This window comes from Lithohypha guttulata (genome assembly GCF_036872675.1).
Source record: "Lithohypha guttulata strain CCFEE 5908 chromosome Unknown scaffold_5, whole genome shotgun sequence".
Lineage (NCBI taxonomy): Eukaryota > Fungi > Ascomycota > Eurotiomycetes > Chaetothyriales > Trichomeriaceae > Lithohypha > Lithohypha guttulata.
Genome location: NW_027042754.1, coordinates 1,754,501 through 1,774,187, shown reverse-complemented (window position 1 = coordinate 1,774,187; position 19,687 = coordinate 1,754,501). Strand labels below are relative to the sequence as shown.

The window sequence follows — 19,687 nt, the reverse complement described above, 5'->3', positions numbered from 1 at the left end:
CCATATTTCTGGGCAGGCAATGTGATCATTAAAGTAGCATGTGAAGTAGCAGGAGGATGTTCAAGTTGTGCTCTGCTGGAAATTCTGGTGGCGTACATTAAAGGTCCACCTACACAAGCCGCATCTTGCAAGCCGGAAAGTTCACACGACTTCCACAGTACGACCCGACACTGTGCATTGACTGACTCGCTCAGCCACTGCACGCTTCCTCCCTGAAAGGCGCCGATACCAAAGGCCGGTCACCAAGTAGAAGATATATGCCTCTTGTGATTCTCTCGCTATGCGCTTTCTAGTCCTTGCCTACATCGCAGCCAGTTTCTTTCTTGGGTGCATTCCTCTCGAGTTGAATCAATTAATTTACGACATGCAACCCGAGGACACTTTCTCATAAGCGGAGGACTTCTGAGCCTTTCGTCTTGAATGAATCTGCCTAAAATTGAGGAACGGTCATATCGACGGAATCTCGTGTTCCTCTCTTTAGGCCACAAAGATTTTGGCCATAATACTCAATGATGTTGCACGTGCCCAGTCCAAGCTTGAAGAGAGAAGCTGAACTCAAGATCTTCACCGATTCAAGGCTTTGAGTTCCAGGACGCTCTAAGTCACGCAAGAGACCTCAAATCACATGGAGCATGCCCAAAAAATTTCCTTCATTGCGAGTCCTTCTTGATCAGTATGTACCACTGCTGCTGAGCATCTCTCTCGCTGCTTTTTGCCTGTTGTGTGTTGTACTATACGTACCTCGAGTCGGGCCGAACAGCTTGTCGCCAGGACTTGCACGATTCTGACGAACCTTGGCCAAACATAAGAGTAACGATCTTGGTAGAAGCCGACTGGCTGATAATCACCAGGTACATCCGTTTCCACCCCCACAACTTCTCCCTTGGCATGCCTTTTGTTCTGGTTTTTTTGCTGCTAGTGGAAATGGGGCTGTCCCCATCACTCGACGCTTCGCTCCTTCGAGTCAAGCTTGCGGACCTTAGCATCGACGAACCCTGCAGCTCGGCCATACCTGGATCTCAATGACGCGTTTTGATCTGTTTACTCCAGGTTATTCGGACAAAAATATGTTGCCCAGCACAAGCTAGTAGAAGCTCAAAATGCGTAAAATGCAGGCAGTTTCTAGCTGTTGTACCTTTCTCTCCATCGTGCAGTTGACTGTCGAGCAGCTATCCCGTACAACAAGATGGTGTCACGAACCCTCTTAGCAGCTCTCGTAGCTGGAGCTGCAGCTCATCCAATGATCGAAGCCCGACAGAGTGCAGTCAATCAAACCCTGGAGTCGTGGATCCAACGTCAATTCAATATCTCCCTGGATTCAGCCATCCTCAATATCGGAGGCGTCAATGGAAATGTTGTCGAGGCTGCCGGTACGGGATATGTTGTTGCATCACCTTCCGTAAGTACTTATACAACCAGAGAGCTGTGCAGAACTAACATGTCTAGACGATCAATCCGGATTACTTCTACACCTGGACTCGAGACTCCGCGCTGACCGAGTTGATGATCGTCGACGAACTCATCTTCGGCACTGAGAGAGTAGGCAACAACTCATTGCAAGTTGTTGTTGAGCAATATACACGAGCACAAGCCCGGCTCCAGACTGTCACCAACCCTTCCGGTGCTTTGTGGCCAGCTGGTCAAGGTCTAGGAGAACCAAAATTCTACAGCAATGGTACAAGATTTAATGGCGCATGGGGCAGGTGAGTTTTGCTTTACAGTCTCGTGGCATGTTACCTAACCTTTCCAGACCACAAAACGATGGTCCCGCCCTACGAGCATCAACTTTGATGGAAATTGCCGAGGCCATATTTCGTCGAAACCCTAATGCCCCAACCATCGTATCAACTGTTTACTGGCCACTTATTTACAATGACCTTCTGTACGTCGGTCAGTACTGGAACACGAGCAGCTACGACCTCTGGGAAGAAGTGAACGGAAACTCGTTCTTTACAACCACTGCCCAACACAGAGCGCTTGTACAAGGTTCTATCTGGGCTCAACGACTCAATAAGACTTGCGAGCCATGCGCTCAAGCTCCACAGATCGCCTGCTTTCTAGAGAACAACTTTTGGAACGAGACTGGTAACTATGTGCTCGCCAATATCAATGCCAATCAAGTCAACAGGTCCCAGATCAATTGTGATCCCATCTTGGCCGCGATGCATGCTTTTGATATCAATGCTACGTGTGATGCAGCTGCCCTACAGCCATGCAATTCCAAGACTTTGGCGACTCACAAGGTTTGGGTTGACTCTTTCCGCGACCTCTATCCGGTCAACAACAATGCGACAGCGCCATCGCCAGTCCTGACCGGTCGCTATCCTGAGGATACATATTATGGTGGTAACCCTTGGTACATAACAACAGCAGCAGCAGCAGAAGTCCTCTATGACGCACATGCACAATTCACCAAAGCAGGCAGAATTACAGTGGATCGCGTTTCCCTTCCTTTCTGGCAGGATCTCGTTCCGCAGGTTAGGCAAGGCGTCTACCACAGCCCTGGCAATGGCACTGCGTTGCTTGATGCTGTAAAGACCTACGCCGATGGCTTCCTGTCCGTAATCCAGACATATACACCTGCTAATGGTACCTTGAACGAGCAGATCAACAGGACAACCGGCGAGCCAACATCTGCCATCGCATTGACGTGGTCTTTCGCAGCACTTGTGACTGCAGTCGACCGACGAAATGGTGATTTCCCTCCATCTTGGGGTGCCAACTCTACCACCGCCAACAACGTTTCAAACATTTGCTCTTGGTCAGCGTACAACTCTACTACCAAGTATGCTCCTGTCTTAGCTCTAGGAGCATCTCCCGTCCCGACCCCTTGTGAGACTGAGGTCATACTAAACCTACTTTACGCGACCGGACCAGGTGAAAACACCTACATCGTGGGCAACACGTCGGTCTTCGGCAATACTCTTAGCAACACAAGTGCCGTCATTCAGGTCTTGAGAACCAACAATGTTACCAATGGTAACCCACAATGGTTTGTACCGGCCTGGTTGCCTGCGGGCGTTCCTCTTGAGTACAAGTACGTCGTGCTTAACTCAACCGACAATACCTATAAATTTGAGAATGTGTCCCACTTCGCATACCCGCCCGCCTGTGGGAACAATACAGTTGTCTCGTACTTGGTCAATGGTACATCATTGTATACATGAAACAGAGCCGACTAGGGATGTGCATATGACGGAATGACATATATAACGATCAGTTGAGATGCTGTAGCACATGTCTGTAGCAGTGGTTTGGAATAAAAGGTTCTCGACATTTTTATGCATTTCCTGAAAGCTTATATCTTGACCCACGTGACTGCTCGAGCTGGGCTTTACAAGCGGCACGTTTGCATATATGCTTGCCTTCTTGCTCTCAGTCTCTATTTAAGATGGAGGTAGTTACTCAAAGTCTGTTCGTTCGCATCAAGCAAGCACATACGAACAAGCACAATACACGCCTGAGCCCGAGAACCACGGCAATGGTCTAAATCTAGGGAAGCCGGCGGCTTACGGCCCCTGCCATCCGGGATCGCGACTCTTGACGCATCTTCGACGCGATTCTTTATTCCTCATCGACATCGTCACGAAACGACTTCCACCATCAGGTCTGATGGCCAATGTGGTTTGTCTCGTCCGTTGCCTCTGGTTCCGACATTGTAACCGAGCTTTACTTGGCCGTCAAAGTCGATGATTGGTTTGACAGCACGAATGGGTGGGCAATTCTCAATGGCCTTGGACTCGCGTTCCTCAAAGAAACTAGGGTTAAACACGATCTTGTCGCTGTTGTCTTTGATCATTTTGATGTATGCCGGAATCAGTTGAACCATGTTATCGGTTGACCTGGTCTGTATCAGGAACTGTACGGATTCACCAGACAAAAGGGACTTACCTGAACACTCGTCGACCATTCCTCTGCCATACATCTTCCCAGACATCAGTCGGATATTCACCACAACTCTCGGCCAGCCACTGGTTGTAATAATTCAAGCTCAGATCAGCCTTATAGCTACCGCCTTTCTCAGCCCGCCTCATCAATGCTGTCAACACGCCACAGACACCAGCAGTGCCAGTCATGTAGTCACTGTTCGGGAAAACAGGCGTGACTGCTTCGCCGTTCTGCAGCCCCATCGCTCGACCGAAGCTTTCAGAAATGCCAATGCAAGCATCGCTGATCTGTTGCCAACCCGACCGGTAATACCACGGCCCGTTCCACCCATAGCAATTCTCTCGTGCTGAGATGATGCCTCTTGGTCGATCCTTCACCATATCAATAATGCCTTGCTGGCTGAAGCCGTACTTGTCGAGCACATCCGGTCTATAGCCCTGAACAACGACATCTGCGTCCTTGATTAGGTCTGACAGCTGCTTTTTGCCTTCTTCAGACTTTAGATCAATGCTGCAATTCCATTTGCCCCAGTTCAAATCGATATGCAAAGCGGAATAGTCACATATGTTAGGGCTGGTAACTCTCATAACGCTAGCGCCTAGCTCGGCCAAGCCTCGTGTCACAGCAGGTGCAGCAATGACTCGTGTGAGGTCAACGACCTTTAATCCAGCTAGTGGTCTTTGCGCGCTGGTTTGAGAGGTTTCTGGCCACCAACAAGGCTTCTGATTTGCATTGGGCACATCATGCACCTCGAACAGAGCAACGTGAGCATTTGCCTTTCCATGCTCTGTCTGTTTAAAGCTTTCGACAGTCTCACAAATCACGCCTGCTTGCTTATACTCGTCGCTGGCTAGCTTCTGCATTTCTGCACTGTCAATTTGACTCAACTTCTCTACGAAAGGCTCGATTGCCTCTTCCCAAGTGCTTGCATCTCTGTCACGTGGCAAGTTGACACTGTCAAGAGTCGGATCTGGATTCATTGACCCATGAAGGTGGAAGTACCGACCATCTTTGGTGCGGTAGATATTTGTAGCTGCACTACGATGTAAGCTGCTTTGCTGCCGATGGAGGTCATAGTTGGGAATCAGTTTATGCACTGTGTTTGCACTATCGAAGATACTGGCTGGCTTATCAGCGTCCTTGAACTGCCATATCAATGTACTCATGAAGAACAGACTTGCGTGGTCGGTGTTTATGTTGGCTCCAGACAACTCGACCCCATACTTGCGTTTGACGAGCTCGGCAACTATGCACGCCTCCAGAGCCTTGAGCGACGCAGCTGATTCTGCAAAGCGCCAGTTTATTGGTATGGAAGGGACATCATTGCCTGTGAATGTGATCTTCGAGGCAAAGTCGGATACCCCTTCTGGCAAAAGACGTGCGATTTTTGGATTCTGGAAAATACCTTCATCAAGGACTTTGCGGGCTTCCTCTGGCACAGAGTACGGCTTGGAAACATCTATGCTGCCCATGGTGACTATTGACACACAGGTGGAAGGTGATACAATGAGAATTGCGAGATTGAGATTATCTCAAAACTGTCCTACCAAACAGTATGAGGGATGACCTCTGAGATTCACAAAACACTGTTCACACCATCATACCAGAAGCTGTGGCTCTCAAACCTCGGGTCTAACGGCTATCAAGGTAGTTACGAAAGTGAATTCAGTATACAGTGCGGAGAACGGTTTGGGGTCTTCGTGATCCACCCTGGTCTCTCAGCAGTCAAAGACGTGCGTGATTTGGGATGCAATCTACTACCTCATATGACGCGTCCTAATACACAAGCGCCCTTGTCTGCTTGCAGCCAGGACGCGATCGTGGTAGCAGCGGCTGGCTTCGCAGTCACGACGGATATGTCGCAACGTGGGGTTAGATATGTACTTTCGCAGGATCAGTGTGGAGAAATATGGAGTTACAGTGACTGGTGCCGACAGAAGCCTCGGTCGTTCATCGTGGTTCAGGGCATGCAAGGCTTGGGTCATCTCACCGGCTATTGAACATTGAAGTTGATATCTCGTTCGAATTAGTGGGCTGAAAAGGTTCTTGAAGAGAAAGGTATATTCACTGGCACGTGAAAATTCCTCGAAGGTAGTGCGACACATCCAGCAATACCACTACCTCTGGCAAAGCTAAACGAGGGTCGAGGAAAGGGTAATCTTGAAGGATACTACAATTTCAATATGGGTGATGCCGGTCCTTCGGAACGGTGGCAGCGTGAGCGTGGTAGTCGACCAGTTCGGATTGCGAATTGCTCAGGCGCACGCGGCGACCCTGGTTACCAAATGCGTCGACAAGCTACGCAAGGCCCAATCGACTTCATTACAGGTGATTATCTCGCTGAGATGAACCTAGCCGAAAATGCAGAGAAAATGGCTGTAGGTCAACATGATGGATGGGAGCCAACTGCTTGGGATGGCCTCGAGCAGACTCTAGGTGGGCTACCTCCATGACTTGACTGCATCAGCATACCACAGCTGGGCTAAAGCTAACAATACTGTAAGATGTCCTGAATGAGAAACGAATCAAGGTGATTATCAATGGAGGTGCTCTCAATCCAAGTGGTCTAGCGCGTAAAACGCAAGCATTGGTCACAGAGCGTGGATACGATCTCAAAGTCGCATACGTCTATGGCGATGATTTCAGAGACGAAGTCAAAGCCGAGTTGGAGCGGACTAATAAGCTTCCACAACATCTGGATGGCGAGAACAACGATATTAGCTTAATGGAAAATGCGACCGCCTTGTTGGATACGAAGGGCAAGCCTATCGTTAGTGCAAACGTGTATCTCGGGGCACGGGGAATTGTCAAGGGTAACCCCTTTGAAAGTTGGAGACGACGCGCAGGTGCTAATAAAATACAGGTCTTGAACTCGGTGCCGATATCATAATTTGTGGCCGCGTCGCGGATGCCAGCCCAGTCATCGGTGCTGCCTGGTGGTGGCACAATTGGACAGACAAGGACTACGACCAGCTAGCAGGCACTCTAATCGCTGGTCATCTCATCGAATGTTCAGCCTACGCAACAGGATCAAATTTTGCCGGCTTCGACGAATACGATATTAACAACTTCGTCGACTTAGCATTCGGTATTGCAGAAGTTGCTGCTGACGGCACAAGTGTGGTTACAAAACACGAAGGTACGAAAGGACTGGTAAACGTCGACAATGTCATCTGCCAGTTCCTGTACGAGTTGCAGGGACCAATTTATCTCAATTCTGATGTCACAGCCAACGCAAAGGATCTTCAGGTAGAGCAGGTCGGCAAAAATCGAGTAAGGCTATCGAATGTGAAGGGTTACCCACCACCTCCGACGACGAAACTAGCAATCTTTTATCGTGGTGGATATGAGAGTCAGATATTGTTTAATGCGACAGGTTACGGCACGAAGAAGAAATACGAGCTGATGCAGAAGCAAATTAGGTTTGGCCTGAAAGAGAAAGGACTTGAAGATAAATTTCAGCTGCTGGATTTCCAGGAATTGGGCACGCCGGCGCCCAATCCCAGAAGTCAGTTCGAAAGTACAACATATCTGAGAGTCTTTGCGCAGACAGACCACGAAGTAAGTCTCTTTTCTGCATGCATCAAGACAAAATGTTCTATAATTTGTACCTTGCTAACGAGCTACTCAGGCAACATTGTATGGTTTATTGAAGACATTCTCCGAATTCGCCATGCAGCATTATTCGGGCATGCACCTATCTCTTGATATGCGCACAGCCTTCCCAAGAAGCTATCTTGCATTCTATCCAGGCTTGAAATCGCAAGACGAATTACAGGAGGGTATTGCAGTTCTTTCCCGCGATGGTTCAGTCGCACAGAAAGCGGACGCTGGCCATCCATCCGCATACCAGAAACTCCAACCTCGAGAGAATTACGAAACGGCCGACCCGGTCGATCTTGCCTCTTTGGGTGAGACAGTACGAGTTCGTCTTGGTGATGTTGTCCTCGCTCGCTCAGGCGACAAAGGTGCAAACATCAACATTGGACTATTTGTCCGCAAAGATTCCCACTACCCATGGCTTAAGTCATTCTTGACACGGTCGAGAATGCAGGAGTTGATTGGTGATGACTGGAGACCAGACTTCTTCATCGAGAGATGTGAGTTCCCGAACTTATTAGCTGTGCATTTTGTGGTCTATGGACCATTGGGACGGGGTGTGAGTAGCTGTCGATTGCTGGATGCATTGGGGAAAGGATTTGCAGACTATATTCGGGACAAGGTTGTGGATGTTCCTAAAAGTATTGTTACTGACATGCAGGCGATAAAAGAGATGAGGAGAGCGAACTTGTAGTCGATCTTACAGCCAGGCCAATTTGGTGTTCACAATTTGAATCCTTCGCAGAGAATGCTGAATTTCCGTTCTGAGAGTGCGAATCTAGAGGTGTCAAATCAGAAGTGTAAGTCCAGAGGTGAAGGCAGGTACGACCTTCACTCCTACCTCAGCCCCACAACCACTCCTGCCCCACTTTTGCAAAACAACCCACTACTTAAATCTCTCTTTCAGCTTCTTTTTTTTTTGTTCTTCTTCTCTTTTCTTTCCACAGCTATCCATCAGAGTCGGTTACCGAATTCCAACCTTGACTGCAGAGCATTACCAGGATGGCTCCTTTCTCAGACGGTCAGCTTTCTTACTACCTCGAAACCGCTTTACACCTGTCGTTCGTCAACATCAGCCTTTGTCGCTCACTTCCAACATGCCAGCGATTGCGGCGGATAACACTGCCCGATCTAAATTTAATGCCGCAATGGCACCTTCACCGAGACGGTCGTCCTGCCACGACTGTCTGTATTGAATACCCCGTGGGCTGCGAACTTGCTCTCATGCAAGTGTTGGTTCACGGCAAGTTTCTTTACTTACACACGTCACAGTGTGACGCCAGCCGCACCAATCGATAAGCCGTCCATGCCAAAGATGGCGGCGAATCGCCAAATGACTTCCTCACCTTTGCAGTAATGCCAAAAGTTGAGCAAAATCAAATTCCAAACGACGACGGGGACTAGTCTAAATGGGATCGTCTTGCGACGATATATCATAGTGAGTCACTCTTCGTACTCATCTTCCAGTATCGATTCGCTGACCACAATAGCAGATCGATAGTTCGAAACGCACAACTCCTACTACCACTCAAGTCAGTCAACCTCGACGAGCATTTGCGGCTCGCGCTCAGCAGATGTGAGGATTGGCAGAACAGATGGTCTGATACCTCCACCATGTACAAGCCAAGGTCGATATTGGCAGAAGTACATGGCCGGACGTGAAACACGCAAATGAGACCGTACGACCAGGTCGCTCAGATCAACGGAACAATGAGGTTGTAGACAAATCCTGCAACCTGAATGAGACGGTATAAGGTCTTGTCCTTAGAAAACAAGACCTTTTCGCGGTTTGAAATGAACAAGGCTCAGCCTTCGCAAATCGAACAGTCTGCGCAACTTGCGTAGCATCGAGGCAGTGCTGACCTGGTAACTCTGGACAAGTCATCTAGGATTGAAGCACAACCATTCCCGGGAGCAAGAGCCCAGTCCAGCTCACACAAGCGAAACTGGCTGAGTTGATCGCAGTCAGCACTCTTGCCTGAAACTTCAGCATAAATCTGCTTCGGTGCCCTTGGTGAACTTGAAGGAGTTGGCAGAACTTCAGTTGAAGGGTAATACCAGCAGCTAAACATGCGCTGTACTCATGATACCTTTATTACGACGGTGTATCTTCTCGAGGGATAGGCTGATCATAGTGGGGGTATTGTGCGGACGATCGGAGTCGTTCAGGATATGGGAGTCGACATCACTTGTCGCTCTTTATGAGATGCCGAAGAAAGGAGAAACCAGGTTGGTGAAAGAGGAACAGAACCCATAGCTCAGCCATTCGTTAATCAATTTCATTTGTTACGACCAATCAAAACACTTTCTTCATGTGCTGAAACACATGTACTCGCTTGTGCCTGAGATCTTGCTGTTTGTAGCCGGCGCAGGCTGGACTCGGACCGGTCAATGGTAAGACTTTAGAATCGTGGACGTATGTAGTTCCCAGATTGCAACCAGGCACGGAGCACGTATGTCATGTTAGTACAGTATGCCTGGCTTGGATAGTCCTACGTGAGGGGGCAGCACCCATACTGTACATGTATCCCGATATACTCACTTCCGCGTATTGTTCTCTCAAAAGCCACGTTCTGCCAGGATCGGACGAGTTCGAAATGTATAACTAGTCACCGCTCTTTATCACGAGTTGCCACGAGTCCGGCACATATTACTCACCACTATACCGATCACCGGAACCCACGGGGTGACGCTGTCTTCGCCTCGATAGGCGAGATCCTTTTTAAGTAAACGTGCATGTAGGCGAGAGGGCGGCGCAAGTGAGAAAGCATCTCGGTTCTGAGGTAATGCAGCATTCGCCTGGAATACGGGAAACAGACATGGGTCTGCTCGTACACCATTCCTTGAGTGGCGATGTCTATGTTAGAGGATAGACATCTTCTCCGCTTCACGTCTTGATGTTAGTCGTTTCTGTCTTAGGCTCCTAGATAGGTAGAGGCTCATTCACCGTCTGGGCTTTTCTGTGGGAAGGGTAGGGCCCGAGACCTGGTTACTGGAATGTAATTAATGTGTACAGAAAACTCTCGCGAGCAAACAGCCGCCATGTGCTTCCTGCAGAACGAGTTGAAGTTTGAGCTGTGATTCACTTGAACAAAAGTATATGATTCATCACCTCAATGAACCTGGCTGCCAGTCAGCAGATCACAGTTGTGTTTCCTCGAAGCAATAGTGACCCCAGTGATTTAACGGGGAAGGAAGGAATACTCAGTCACCGACACCAGTATCTATCCACGGTCGAGACCTCGAGTGGAGTTGTTCATTCAAAAGCATAACGCAGACTTAGGATTGACTCCAGGTCTGTGCAACAAGCTCCAGAAAGCCGTCGTTTCAAGCCATCCATTCTGTGGAAGTGAAAGTATATCTCGTACGCTTAGTTGTAAGCGAATGTGCTTATCTCGTAATTACGAAGGGAGGGACCGACACTCGTATTCGGGCAATGAAGCATGTCCAAGGACAGCGAGATCCTGCGACTTGCAAAGGTCACACCATATTTCAATTGTCCCGAACGGAGGAAGAGGCGAGAAGGGAAGCTGCAGGGTAGGTCAGGATTATGGTGACAACGGAAGTAGCGATGGACACGAAGGTCTCGGGCCTTCCAACTACTCACTGCTCACCTAGAGGAATTTCGTTCGCCGTTTCAGGAATTGAAGCTAAAAAGTAATGTGATGAGGTTGGAGTGGTTCCACTCTCGTTAGCGTCCGGAATGCTGGATACGAAAAGAAGCGGGTACTACTTCGGGGAGCACTTGAATGCTTTGTTGTTTGTTCAATGACTTGAAATGGAAATGGCAGATGTTCCCTGTCTCTCGAATTGATTCGGTCGAGTGCATAGCACTAAACCGTTGGTGGAGACGATGGACTTGTCATGATCAACGTATGGCAGGAACACCTTGCAGGAGGAATGCATGACTCCTCTCAACTGAGGCTTTGGATGTTCTGATTGCGATCGCGTATGTCTCGATCAGCCAGAAAATCAAATGCCTCCCCCGAGGAAAGTGTGACCTATCAGCAAATGCACATGTGGGCATAATTATTTAGTACTTGTAGTAGTTCGTGGCGTCTTTCGCTTCGTCCTCGCTTAGGGTGGGGGCTCCTCACCAAAAAGAAAATCACGCCACTCTGTAACTACCGTGCTTGCAGGGCTCCTAATCCCGCAACGCACCGCAGACTAAGGATACGCGAGTCACTAGGCATTTATGCATTTTCGCGGATCATTTTGAGAGGAATGAGAAATATAGTTCACCATGAGATTGTGTGCTATTTATGCTGTACGAAAATGGGTATCTCTTTTGACTATTGAAACGCTGCGGACGCCGTAATTCATGCTATGCTTCATTTCATCCCTGCTGATGATTCTCGTCTTACCGTAATGTTTACAAAGAAAAGGAAAGAGTGGTATCACTCATTGCAAAATGCACGTAGTCCCATCCCGGCGATGTTTTGGAGGATCGTGTTGGTAGCTCGTCCCCTTGCTTCACTTTCGAGGAGACGTTCCGCTTGCCTTCTTTCTTGTTCTCGAGCGAGTCGACTGGGCGATACATCAGCTTCATGACGTCCAGAGTTGGAGTGACCGCTCGAGGTTTGCGGTCTGCCATCGTTCCTTGGTTTGGGAGATGCGCCCAGTAGCATGATACTATAGACGATATCACGCTGCTCAATGCCGTCACGGAGCTGCCGAAGTCGATCGAAGATCTCAGTGGAAATCTTTGTGGGTTGCTCAGAAGCTCTTTCGACCAGATGCCAGAACTCCTCCATACGTGCCACGAGTTGCTTGTTGAATGGTTTCTCGAGCAATGGGTTGTTAGCAACCGTAGGTACCTGGCTTACGTCGATATCCATAGGGCTAGGTTCTGGTTCCGGATCTTGATAGAGGAAATCAGACATAGAACCAGTTCGAACAACAGGCTCAGACGTGAGTAATGCTTCGAGGGCCTTCACACGCCGCGCTAGTTTGTCAACGTCCTCGTCATTGATACCTTCCTGAGCTTGTCGAACGATCAGGTTTAGTAGAGCCCAGACCATTCTTGCCTCTTGACTGGCTAATTCTGCTTGCTGAGCTGGCATACTGATAGTACCTGACATGTTGAGGTCACCATTGATAGTATTGCTGATAAGGGTTAGATAGAGCATGAATTGTGCCAAGAGACTGCGATCACTGGTCAACAAATGGAACCCTTTCGTGCCAAACCATCTTGAGGGGCCAGATTCGATGAGACAGTCCAAGCCTGGCGCAAAAAAGGTGTCATAGACCTTCTGAATTTCGCTGAAATTTGGGACAAGATCGTGTCGAAGGGCAGGAACTTCGCGTCCCCTGTGGCCGTTAATGGCGCACACGTCTTCGATGGTCCGAACGGACGCTGACATTTTTCGGAAACACGTGGCTGTGTATTAATTCAAAGCATAAATCTTGTTCGTGTGCGTTCTTGCTCAGAGACAGGTGGAAACTTTAGCGACTGAGGATGTCACGAGTCTGGTATCGTAAGGTTAGCATGAAACATATGTGGATACGCCACCGAGGTCGCTTACATCTGTGGTTGATATGTGACGAACCGTAAGGACTGTGGTTCTCCATTTTGTAGCCCTGGTTGATGCTAGATGGTGCAGCTAAATCCGAGGTTCGGTGATGATAGCTGTATTCTGTGCTCGTATGTTCACGGGGCGAATTTATTGTCCCAGAATTTTGTTGACTCGTTGACGTGGTGGGGCTTGTCGGATCAATATTATTACCGTATGAGGATCGAGAGTTGGATGATTGTGCATGCGACGACGCTGATGTGCTCGACGTGGTTGGCGCTGGCTGGATAGTGTGAGATGGTGGTTGAGCTTGAAATACTGGATCGTAGCCCGAGCACTGTCGTTTGCTTTTGATGCAATTTCTACAGGCAGGTCTCTCTTCACCACACTATCATGAGAAATTGTCAGCACAGTTATCGCCAAGAGATACAAAGTCTGTCGTCTTTGCAAGGGAGTGCGCGGGTGTTGTGATTGAGATTTGATGCTGTGCACATAAAGAGACCAGCGATTATGAAACGTGTCCGCGTGGAATTAAACTTTGTGGGTGTGTGGTAAGCAGCAGTGGCATCTGCCAGTGTCACAGTGAATGGCGTGCAGTGGGGCTTGTCACCTCTAACAGAGGCATATGCAGACCAACCGCAAGTCTAAATAGGGCTTGGCCAAGCAGATTGATCTAAACGATTTTAGACTTTCGCTTCTGCCGAGGTTCGACCTGACCAGCCAGAAAAGGTTTCGAACCACTGCAGCCCACGATGTGCGATAGTCGGCCAAACCTTCCAACTCGAAAACTGGTTGATCATAGACAGAAGTGAACGTAGAAGTGTAGATGAAGCATGTTTGAACTGCGCAACATTGAACTCACCTTGATACGTCTCCTCCTGCAAGTCATGCAGCCTGTCTTCGTCCTTCTCTTAACTTCCTTGTTCTTGGGCGCGTGGCGACTCGGCGTATAACCGATCATGTTCGTGGCATCTGCAGAAGATGGTAATGGCAAACGAGTGACTGGCACCATGTACGGTATCTGGCCTGCGTATATAGGTCGGGCTGGCTGCACATACTCGGGTTGAGGCATGGTCTGCATTGAAGTATAATAAGGAAGTGGTGGGAGCGTCCGTGCTGGCGGAGGAACTGCATGTTGCGCCATTTCGTGCGAGGCCGGGTGTTGTTGTGCAGTATTCTGGTGGTCAAAGTTGATTGCGCTGATCGGTGGTAGGCTAATCGACGATGTCATTTGACCTAAAGTTGTGTTCATGCTCTGGTATTCGTGGTGCATCGAAGGTGCATTGCTGTGAGCAAAATGCTCCGAGGAGTGGGAGTATGGGTAAGCCAGAGTCGCAGATTTCCTCCTTCGGTCTCACTATTGAGACCGTTTGTACCAGTATGTACCATTCAGGTTGTTGTCTGTGTATTTCCGCCAGGAACCTATGTCGAGACGCAAGTTAGCCGACCAGAGTAACGAGGTTCTTTCGTCAAAAGTTGCAGAAAGTGAACTGTTGTCTGGATTTGAATAGAAATCGCAACGGTAAGCAACGACATAAACGAATCCTCTTGACAAGTCAGGTCGAGGTCGCGTACAGTAGTGTGGCCTAGTAGCGGGAACGAACAATGTTAAGACTAGAATGTGGTTGTGGCTGTTCTCAGCAGATCAGTCCCCACGAGCTTAGTCAAGCTCAATCCTCGAGGAATAATGCCTGGAATAATGCTGTGACTGGGAAGGGCAACACGATACCCACTGTGCGCTATACACCACCTTCTGAACACGGTCGACCATCTGCCGTGGGCACGCAATCAGTGGCCTGCTCAGCATGTGGGCGGTAGCTGCCAATGTTACGGCGAGATTGAAGAAGTCGCGCTTATGCATCGCTTTCGTATGCTAGGCACCGTGTTTGGACAAGCATTCGGGTAGCATGAATTCATTGTTGTGGGCCTGCCCTTCCACTAACAAAGGTTCGCTTAGGGCATGCTCCAGCAAAACCTGTTCCAAGTTGTCGCCATCCAGGATGATTCCTCCATATGCATTTTACTCAAAAGCAAGCTCGTGGAAAGTGTAACCTGCACGCCAGTTTCGGAGAAAGGTGCTCAACGCAGCTAAGACCAGGCTTGTGATGGAAAGTTTCGGGCTAGAATGATCTCCACTGACCTGATAGACTTTTGAATGAAAACCGTTGCCAAGCCCTTCACGATCACTGTCGCGGCGGTGATCCACCTTTGACTTCACTTACGTTCATGCACTTGCTCTCCTTGATCAGGCCTTGCTTGTAGAAAAGTCGATATGTCGAGGTGAGGCCAGTACGACTACCTTCCGACCTGAGTCTGCGTTCTCAGGACCTTATTGTTTTCCAACTGGCATGATCTGAATTAGCCTCAATTGCCTCTTGTCGACGAATAATGTCGTTAGGGCGGATGCGGTAAACGATGCGTGCAGCAGGGAAGTACCACCTTGCTCGGCCCAAGATTTTAACTCAAGTCTGTTTTCGTCCGTTCCAATGAAGCCTTGTAGATCCTCGCACTAAGTCGTTATTGAGTAATGGATGTCACGAAGCAGATTGATGAGTAAAAATCCACAAAAACGCCAGCCTACGCGAAAAGAGTGCAAGTAATGTAGCAAGCAAATTGTTCACGAGTAGAAACGACGAAAGCCATGTACAGAAGCGATCTACGAGGGCAATGTCCTAAGCACTCGAAAGAAGTACATTTGTCACCCGCGTCTGAATATACTTTGGTTTGTGTCACCAGAGGTTCATGCTGTTGAGCATGTTGAATATGGCAAAGTTTACCTGGGGTTGTTGTATACCATAGCCTTATGAAGGTCGAAGGGTCAAGGAACACAAGATGTCCGAGAACAGATTGTGCCTCAATGTTGTGCACTCGACAGAGGCCAACCTAGTCGTGCTTAGGTCTGATTGTTTGCTTAGAAGCGGCCGCGATCGACATCGGAACAATTCTAGCTGCACATCGCCTATTCAGGGCCGGGCAGGACCCAACAGGGGCTGCAAGCTAGAACAAGCGATACTCAGCAGAGAGCGTTAGCCGAGGAAGGAAGAGTTGAAGGCTATCTAGGATCAAGCAGTTTAGTGCTGGGGTTGGTGGCGGATCTCCAGAGGGAAAGGACAATGAAGATGAGCAGGCGGTTTCATTCAGCAAACAACCAGCGTCGACAAGGATGGTGGTGGTGGTTAGGAGGTTACTTGCATGACTTCTGGTCATGTATGCGAGAAAAGCAACGACGCATCACCTTAAGCCGTTCAGGCTGCATAAATAATGATGTACAGCAGCGGAAACGACAAGACTGCTCGCTTCCGGCGCATTATCTTTGCTGAGAATCTGTTCTCGCCGAATGCGCAGAGCATATGTGGGGCTCTACGCTCTTGCCATTGCATGTGGACGAAGCAGGTGACTTGTTCATCGTGTCAGACACACCCCAGTCTGTAACATCGAGGAAGCACGTGCGAACACATTTGTGCGAGCACTATTTCTGTGTAACTATCCGTCATTAAAAACGAACGAAAAGGGTTTGTAGAAAGACAGCGAATGTCAACGAAGGAGATTGATGCTCAAATGCGTGCTTCGTGATTGACAGCGAAGTCGTGAAAGCTAGACACGAATATTGGTCTTTTGTATCTTGGAGGGTGGCATTTGTGTCGAGAACTCTCACTCTGAAGGATCACGAGTGCTGAGTGGCTGTTTGGCTTTCCGTTTCTTGAAAACGGGCGTCTGTGAATTGTCAGCTGCAATCTGCACGGTCTCGGCTTTGGTCCCGGCAGGTAATGGTCCCGAAGATGCTGTAGCGCTATTGAAACTGTTTACCGTTGGGTCTGTCAGAGGATCGGGGACTGCAACAGAAGGGTCAGACTTGATCACGACTTCATCTTTAGGTGCGGTCAAGTCAGGAGACGCAGTGGTGTCGTTCAGTACTGGCAAATCTTGACGTCCTTTTTTCCGACTCTTAAAAAGAGGTGCAGCAAGCAAGGCGCCTAAGTCGTCAGCTGTACCTTTCGAGCCCGGATATGATTTGGTGGTCGAACCCCAACCTTTGCGGACGACAACATCTTCAGTTTCCTCCTCCTCGGCGTCGTTCTGAAACGGTCGCTTTCGAATACCAACGGACACATTGTCCTTGTCTTCGCTAGGGGGACCGCCTTCGATAGCCTTAGTAGAGACGACTTGCCAGCTGCCGGCCATGGCATTTTCTGCTCGTGCGTGATCAGGAACAGCGATGCCTAGATCCGCAAGCTGAGCCCATTGCCTTTTCTGGTCAGCAGCGGATAATGTGGTAGAGGCGGTCTTGGGTGGCTTTGGAGGAGCGTGGCTGTTAGAGGTAGTGGACGATGCGGTCAGACCGACTACACGGTTCAAGCGTTCGATTTCTGTCTTTGCACGTTCCTTCTCCCTTTCATTCTTTTGGTGATCTTTATGTATGCCCTGTAAAAATCGCTTGAGGTTGCCCTGGTGCTTCCCGGTGTTCTCATGCTGCTTTCGCTCGAAGGGAGTGTCCTTCACGTAGATGCTGCAATGTTTGCACCAATACTTTGGCTGTGGAAGGACTTAGTCGGATGCTCAAATAAGGGAGTGCAGGTTTCGCTCACGGTCGACTTCCAATGCTCAGACATGTCCTGCGTGTATAGGTTGAGAAAGCGATCACATAAACCATACAAAAATACAAAGGCGCAAGCTGAAGACTTGCTCGCAGCAGGCGTGTGAAGGCAAGCTAGAAATTGCGCTGTCGCGTGTCTGTACTGTGAGATGAGAATGAACAGCCGTCAGATACCCCAACCGCGATTCGACCAAAAAATGGGCACGGTAAGAAGCTAACGAGATCTGGCTGGAGTGTTGAAGCGACGCAGATCTTCTAGGCTTGTCTAGCTCGTAGCGATTGTCGTGTGCGTTCCAGTCCGGTTGTCCTAGCCAATGGACATTTCACTCGTTCTGATTGTTATCGAATGTGATAGTAACCCCAGATACCCTACTATCTTATTACTCACGCGGCCATATGGCCTCGAGCCTGAGACCAAACAGGAAAAGCGTGATCGGGAAAGTGCGGTGTTTAAGAATTTTTTGAGATTCGGAGCTGCACCAAGCTCGGAGGCACGAGTCCCTTACATCTACTATCTTTCTTGTCTGCCACCTGCTTCATCTATCCTACATCCGTCAGTTACTATACCACGTTTGTATTACCACATCGACGACATCCTCGGCCTGTAGAATTTTCTGTACCAACAGCAGATCAGCACACAAACTGCAAATTACAGAACCGGGCACACTACTGTTCCTTATCGCACGCGCCCACCCAACAACCCTAATCATTTTGCCTTTTCATCAGCCACATCGATTGTGATCGAGATGCGAATCTTCAGCTCGTCCCACGAATTTGCCTACTCATGGGAAGAAGTTTCAACGAACAACTGGCGGAAATACTGCCCCTGGAACGACAAAGCCGAGCACGTTTTGGCCGTGGACACATTGTCGAGAAGAGTTGATCCTACCACTGGTATCCTCCGAACAGAGAGGTTAATCACATGCAAGCAGAACGCGCCCCAATGGATAATATCCATCTTAGGCGGCGACACCACAAGTCAGGTCTACGAAGTATCATACGTTGATCCCGTTGCCAAGAGGGTCACCATGTGCAGCACAAACATGACTTGGTCAAGTCTGTTACAATGTCGAGAGACTGTCGTTTATCAGCCGTCTCGTGTCGACACCAATGGGAGGACAGAGTTCATGCAGGAGGCCAAGATAATAGCTTTCTGTGGTGGCTGGCAGAAGATCAGGAACAAGATCGAGGAGGCCTGTGTCGATCGTTTTAAAGAAAACGCCGCAAGAGGCAGAGAAGGTTTCGAAACAGTGCTAGAGATGAGCCGGAAAGTCTTTGGCGAAGAGAGGGAAAGATTACGCCTTGGTCAACCTGCGATGGCATGAAACTTCAGCCATTGCCTCATTTCACGATTCCACGAATAGATTTGGTTTGAGCGTTCAGCGACCTGACATCAAAAGCCTGGAGTTGGATGGAGCCATTCTGCACTTTCAAAAGCATGGCATGGTATTTTTCGTCTTAGACATCGTTTTGAGCACCGACTGTCTCTGCTCATCATCTCACTTGCACAGGGTTGTACCACCACATTTACACCCACATAGATCTAGACATAGAGAGTATTCAGCTGGAAAGATCAATCTATTGTCGATAGACTCAGTTACGACATGAATTGAAGACAGACACACTGTATACACTTATGGTCCGCTGAAGGCAAAGGTCTGCAAGGACAATAATAGCCCCTGTCGTGTAACAAGGCCTCTGTGTTGTATAACAGCCTGGTCTACCATGTTTCAGCAGCACATGTAATATTCGCACCTATTCTAAAGGCGATCAGAGGACCAACCACTCGGCACAGATCCGATACGTACTTCAGGTACATTCAAACTCGAGTAGACGCGTCCGGTTAGATTGAGCAAAGTCATGCTCCACCATTCGTAATGTATCAGGACAGCCGAGAAAGTCAATCTGGGGCATTGATCGTTCGTGCTGAAACAGCCGCTGAAGATCATTCTCAGCGCCAACAATGATTCTACCATTGAAACTGAAGTGTAGTCTTCTCCTTGCGTCTCCTACACATCAACTCCGTCATGTTCGTCGACGCTCTTCCTCTGACCTGTTTGATGCACGACCTTCATGATTGAACGAATACCTA

At 48.9% G+C, this 19,687-nt stretch overlaps 6 protein-coding genes across 6 annotated transcripts; 3 read left to right on the top strand and 3 right to left on the bottom strand.

Moving 5' to 3' along the window:
* Positions 1–1,186: 1,186 nt before the first annotated feature.
* Positions 1,187–3,167, top strand: LTR64_007106 (uncharacterized protein; the record flags this gene model as incomplete). Its single annotated transcript, XM_064901430.1, has 3 exons — positions 1,187–1,399; positions 1,447–1,703; positions 1,751–3,167. 3 exons carry the CDS (start codon positions 1,187–1,189, stop codon positions 3,165–3,167), a joined length of 1,887 nt encoding a protein of 628 aa, XP_064752506.1.
* A 416-nt stretch (positions 3,168–3,583) lies between these two features.
* LTR64_007105 (uncharacterized protein) lies at positions 3,584–5,360 on the bottom strand (the record flags this gene model as incomplete). Its single annotated transcript, XM_064901429.1, has 2 exons — positions 3,584–3,842; positions 3,892–5,360. The coding sequence occupies 2 exons, from the start codon at positions 5,358–5,360 to the stop codon at positions 3,584–3,586; spliced, it is 1,728 nt and encodes a 575-aa protein (XP_064752505.1).
* Positions 5,361–6,071: 711 nt separating this feature from the next.
* LTR64_007104 (uncharacterized protein) lies at positions 6,072–8,182 on the top strand (the record flags this gene model as incomplete). Its single annotated transcript, XM_064901428.1, has 4 exons — positions 6,072–6,324; positions 6,393–6,701; positions 6,752–7,449; positions 7,520–8,182. The coding sequence occupies 4 exons, from the start codon at positions 6,072–6,074 to the stop codon at positions 8,180–8,182; spliced, it is 1,923 nt and encodes a 640-aa protein (XP_064752504.1).
* Positions 8,183–11,885: 3,703 nt separating this feature from the next.
* LTR64_007103 (uncharacterized protein) lies at positions 11,886–12,851 on the bottom strand (the record flags this gene model as incomplete). Its single annotated transcript, XM_064901427.1, has 1 exon — positions 11,886–12,851. The coding sequence occupies one exon, from the start codon at positions 12,849–12,851 to the stop codon at positions 11,886–11,888; it is 966 nt and encodes a 321-aa protein (XP_064752503.1).
* A 3,801-nt stretch (positions 12,852–16,652) lies between these two features.
* Positions 16,653–17,611, bottom strand: LTR64_007102 (uncharacterized protein; the record flags this gene model as incomplete). The annotated part of the gene is made up of 2 exons (XM_064901426.1): positions 16,653–17,534; positions 17,588–17,611. The coding sequence occupies 2 exons, from the start codon at positions 17,609–17,611 to the stop codon at positions 16,653–16,655; spliced, it is 906 nt and encodes a 301-aa protein (XP_064752502.1).
* A 730-nt stretch (positions 17,612–18,341) lies between these two features.
* UPS2 (Phospholipid metabolism protein) lies at positions 18,342–18,920 on the top strand (the record flags this gene model as incomplete). Its single annotated transcript, XM_064901425.1, has 1 exon — positions 18,342–18,920. One exon carries the CDS (start codon positions 18,342–18,344, stop codon positions 18,918–18,920), a length of 579 nt encoding a protein of 192 aa, XP_064752501.1.
* Between the last annotated feature and the right edge of the window lie 767 nt (positions 18,921–19,687).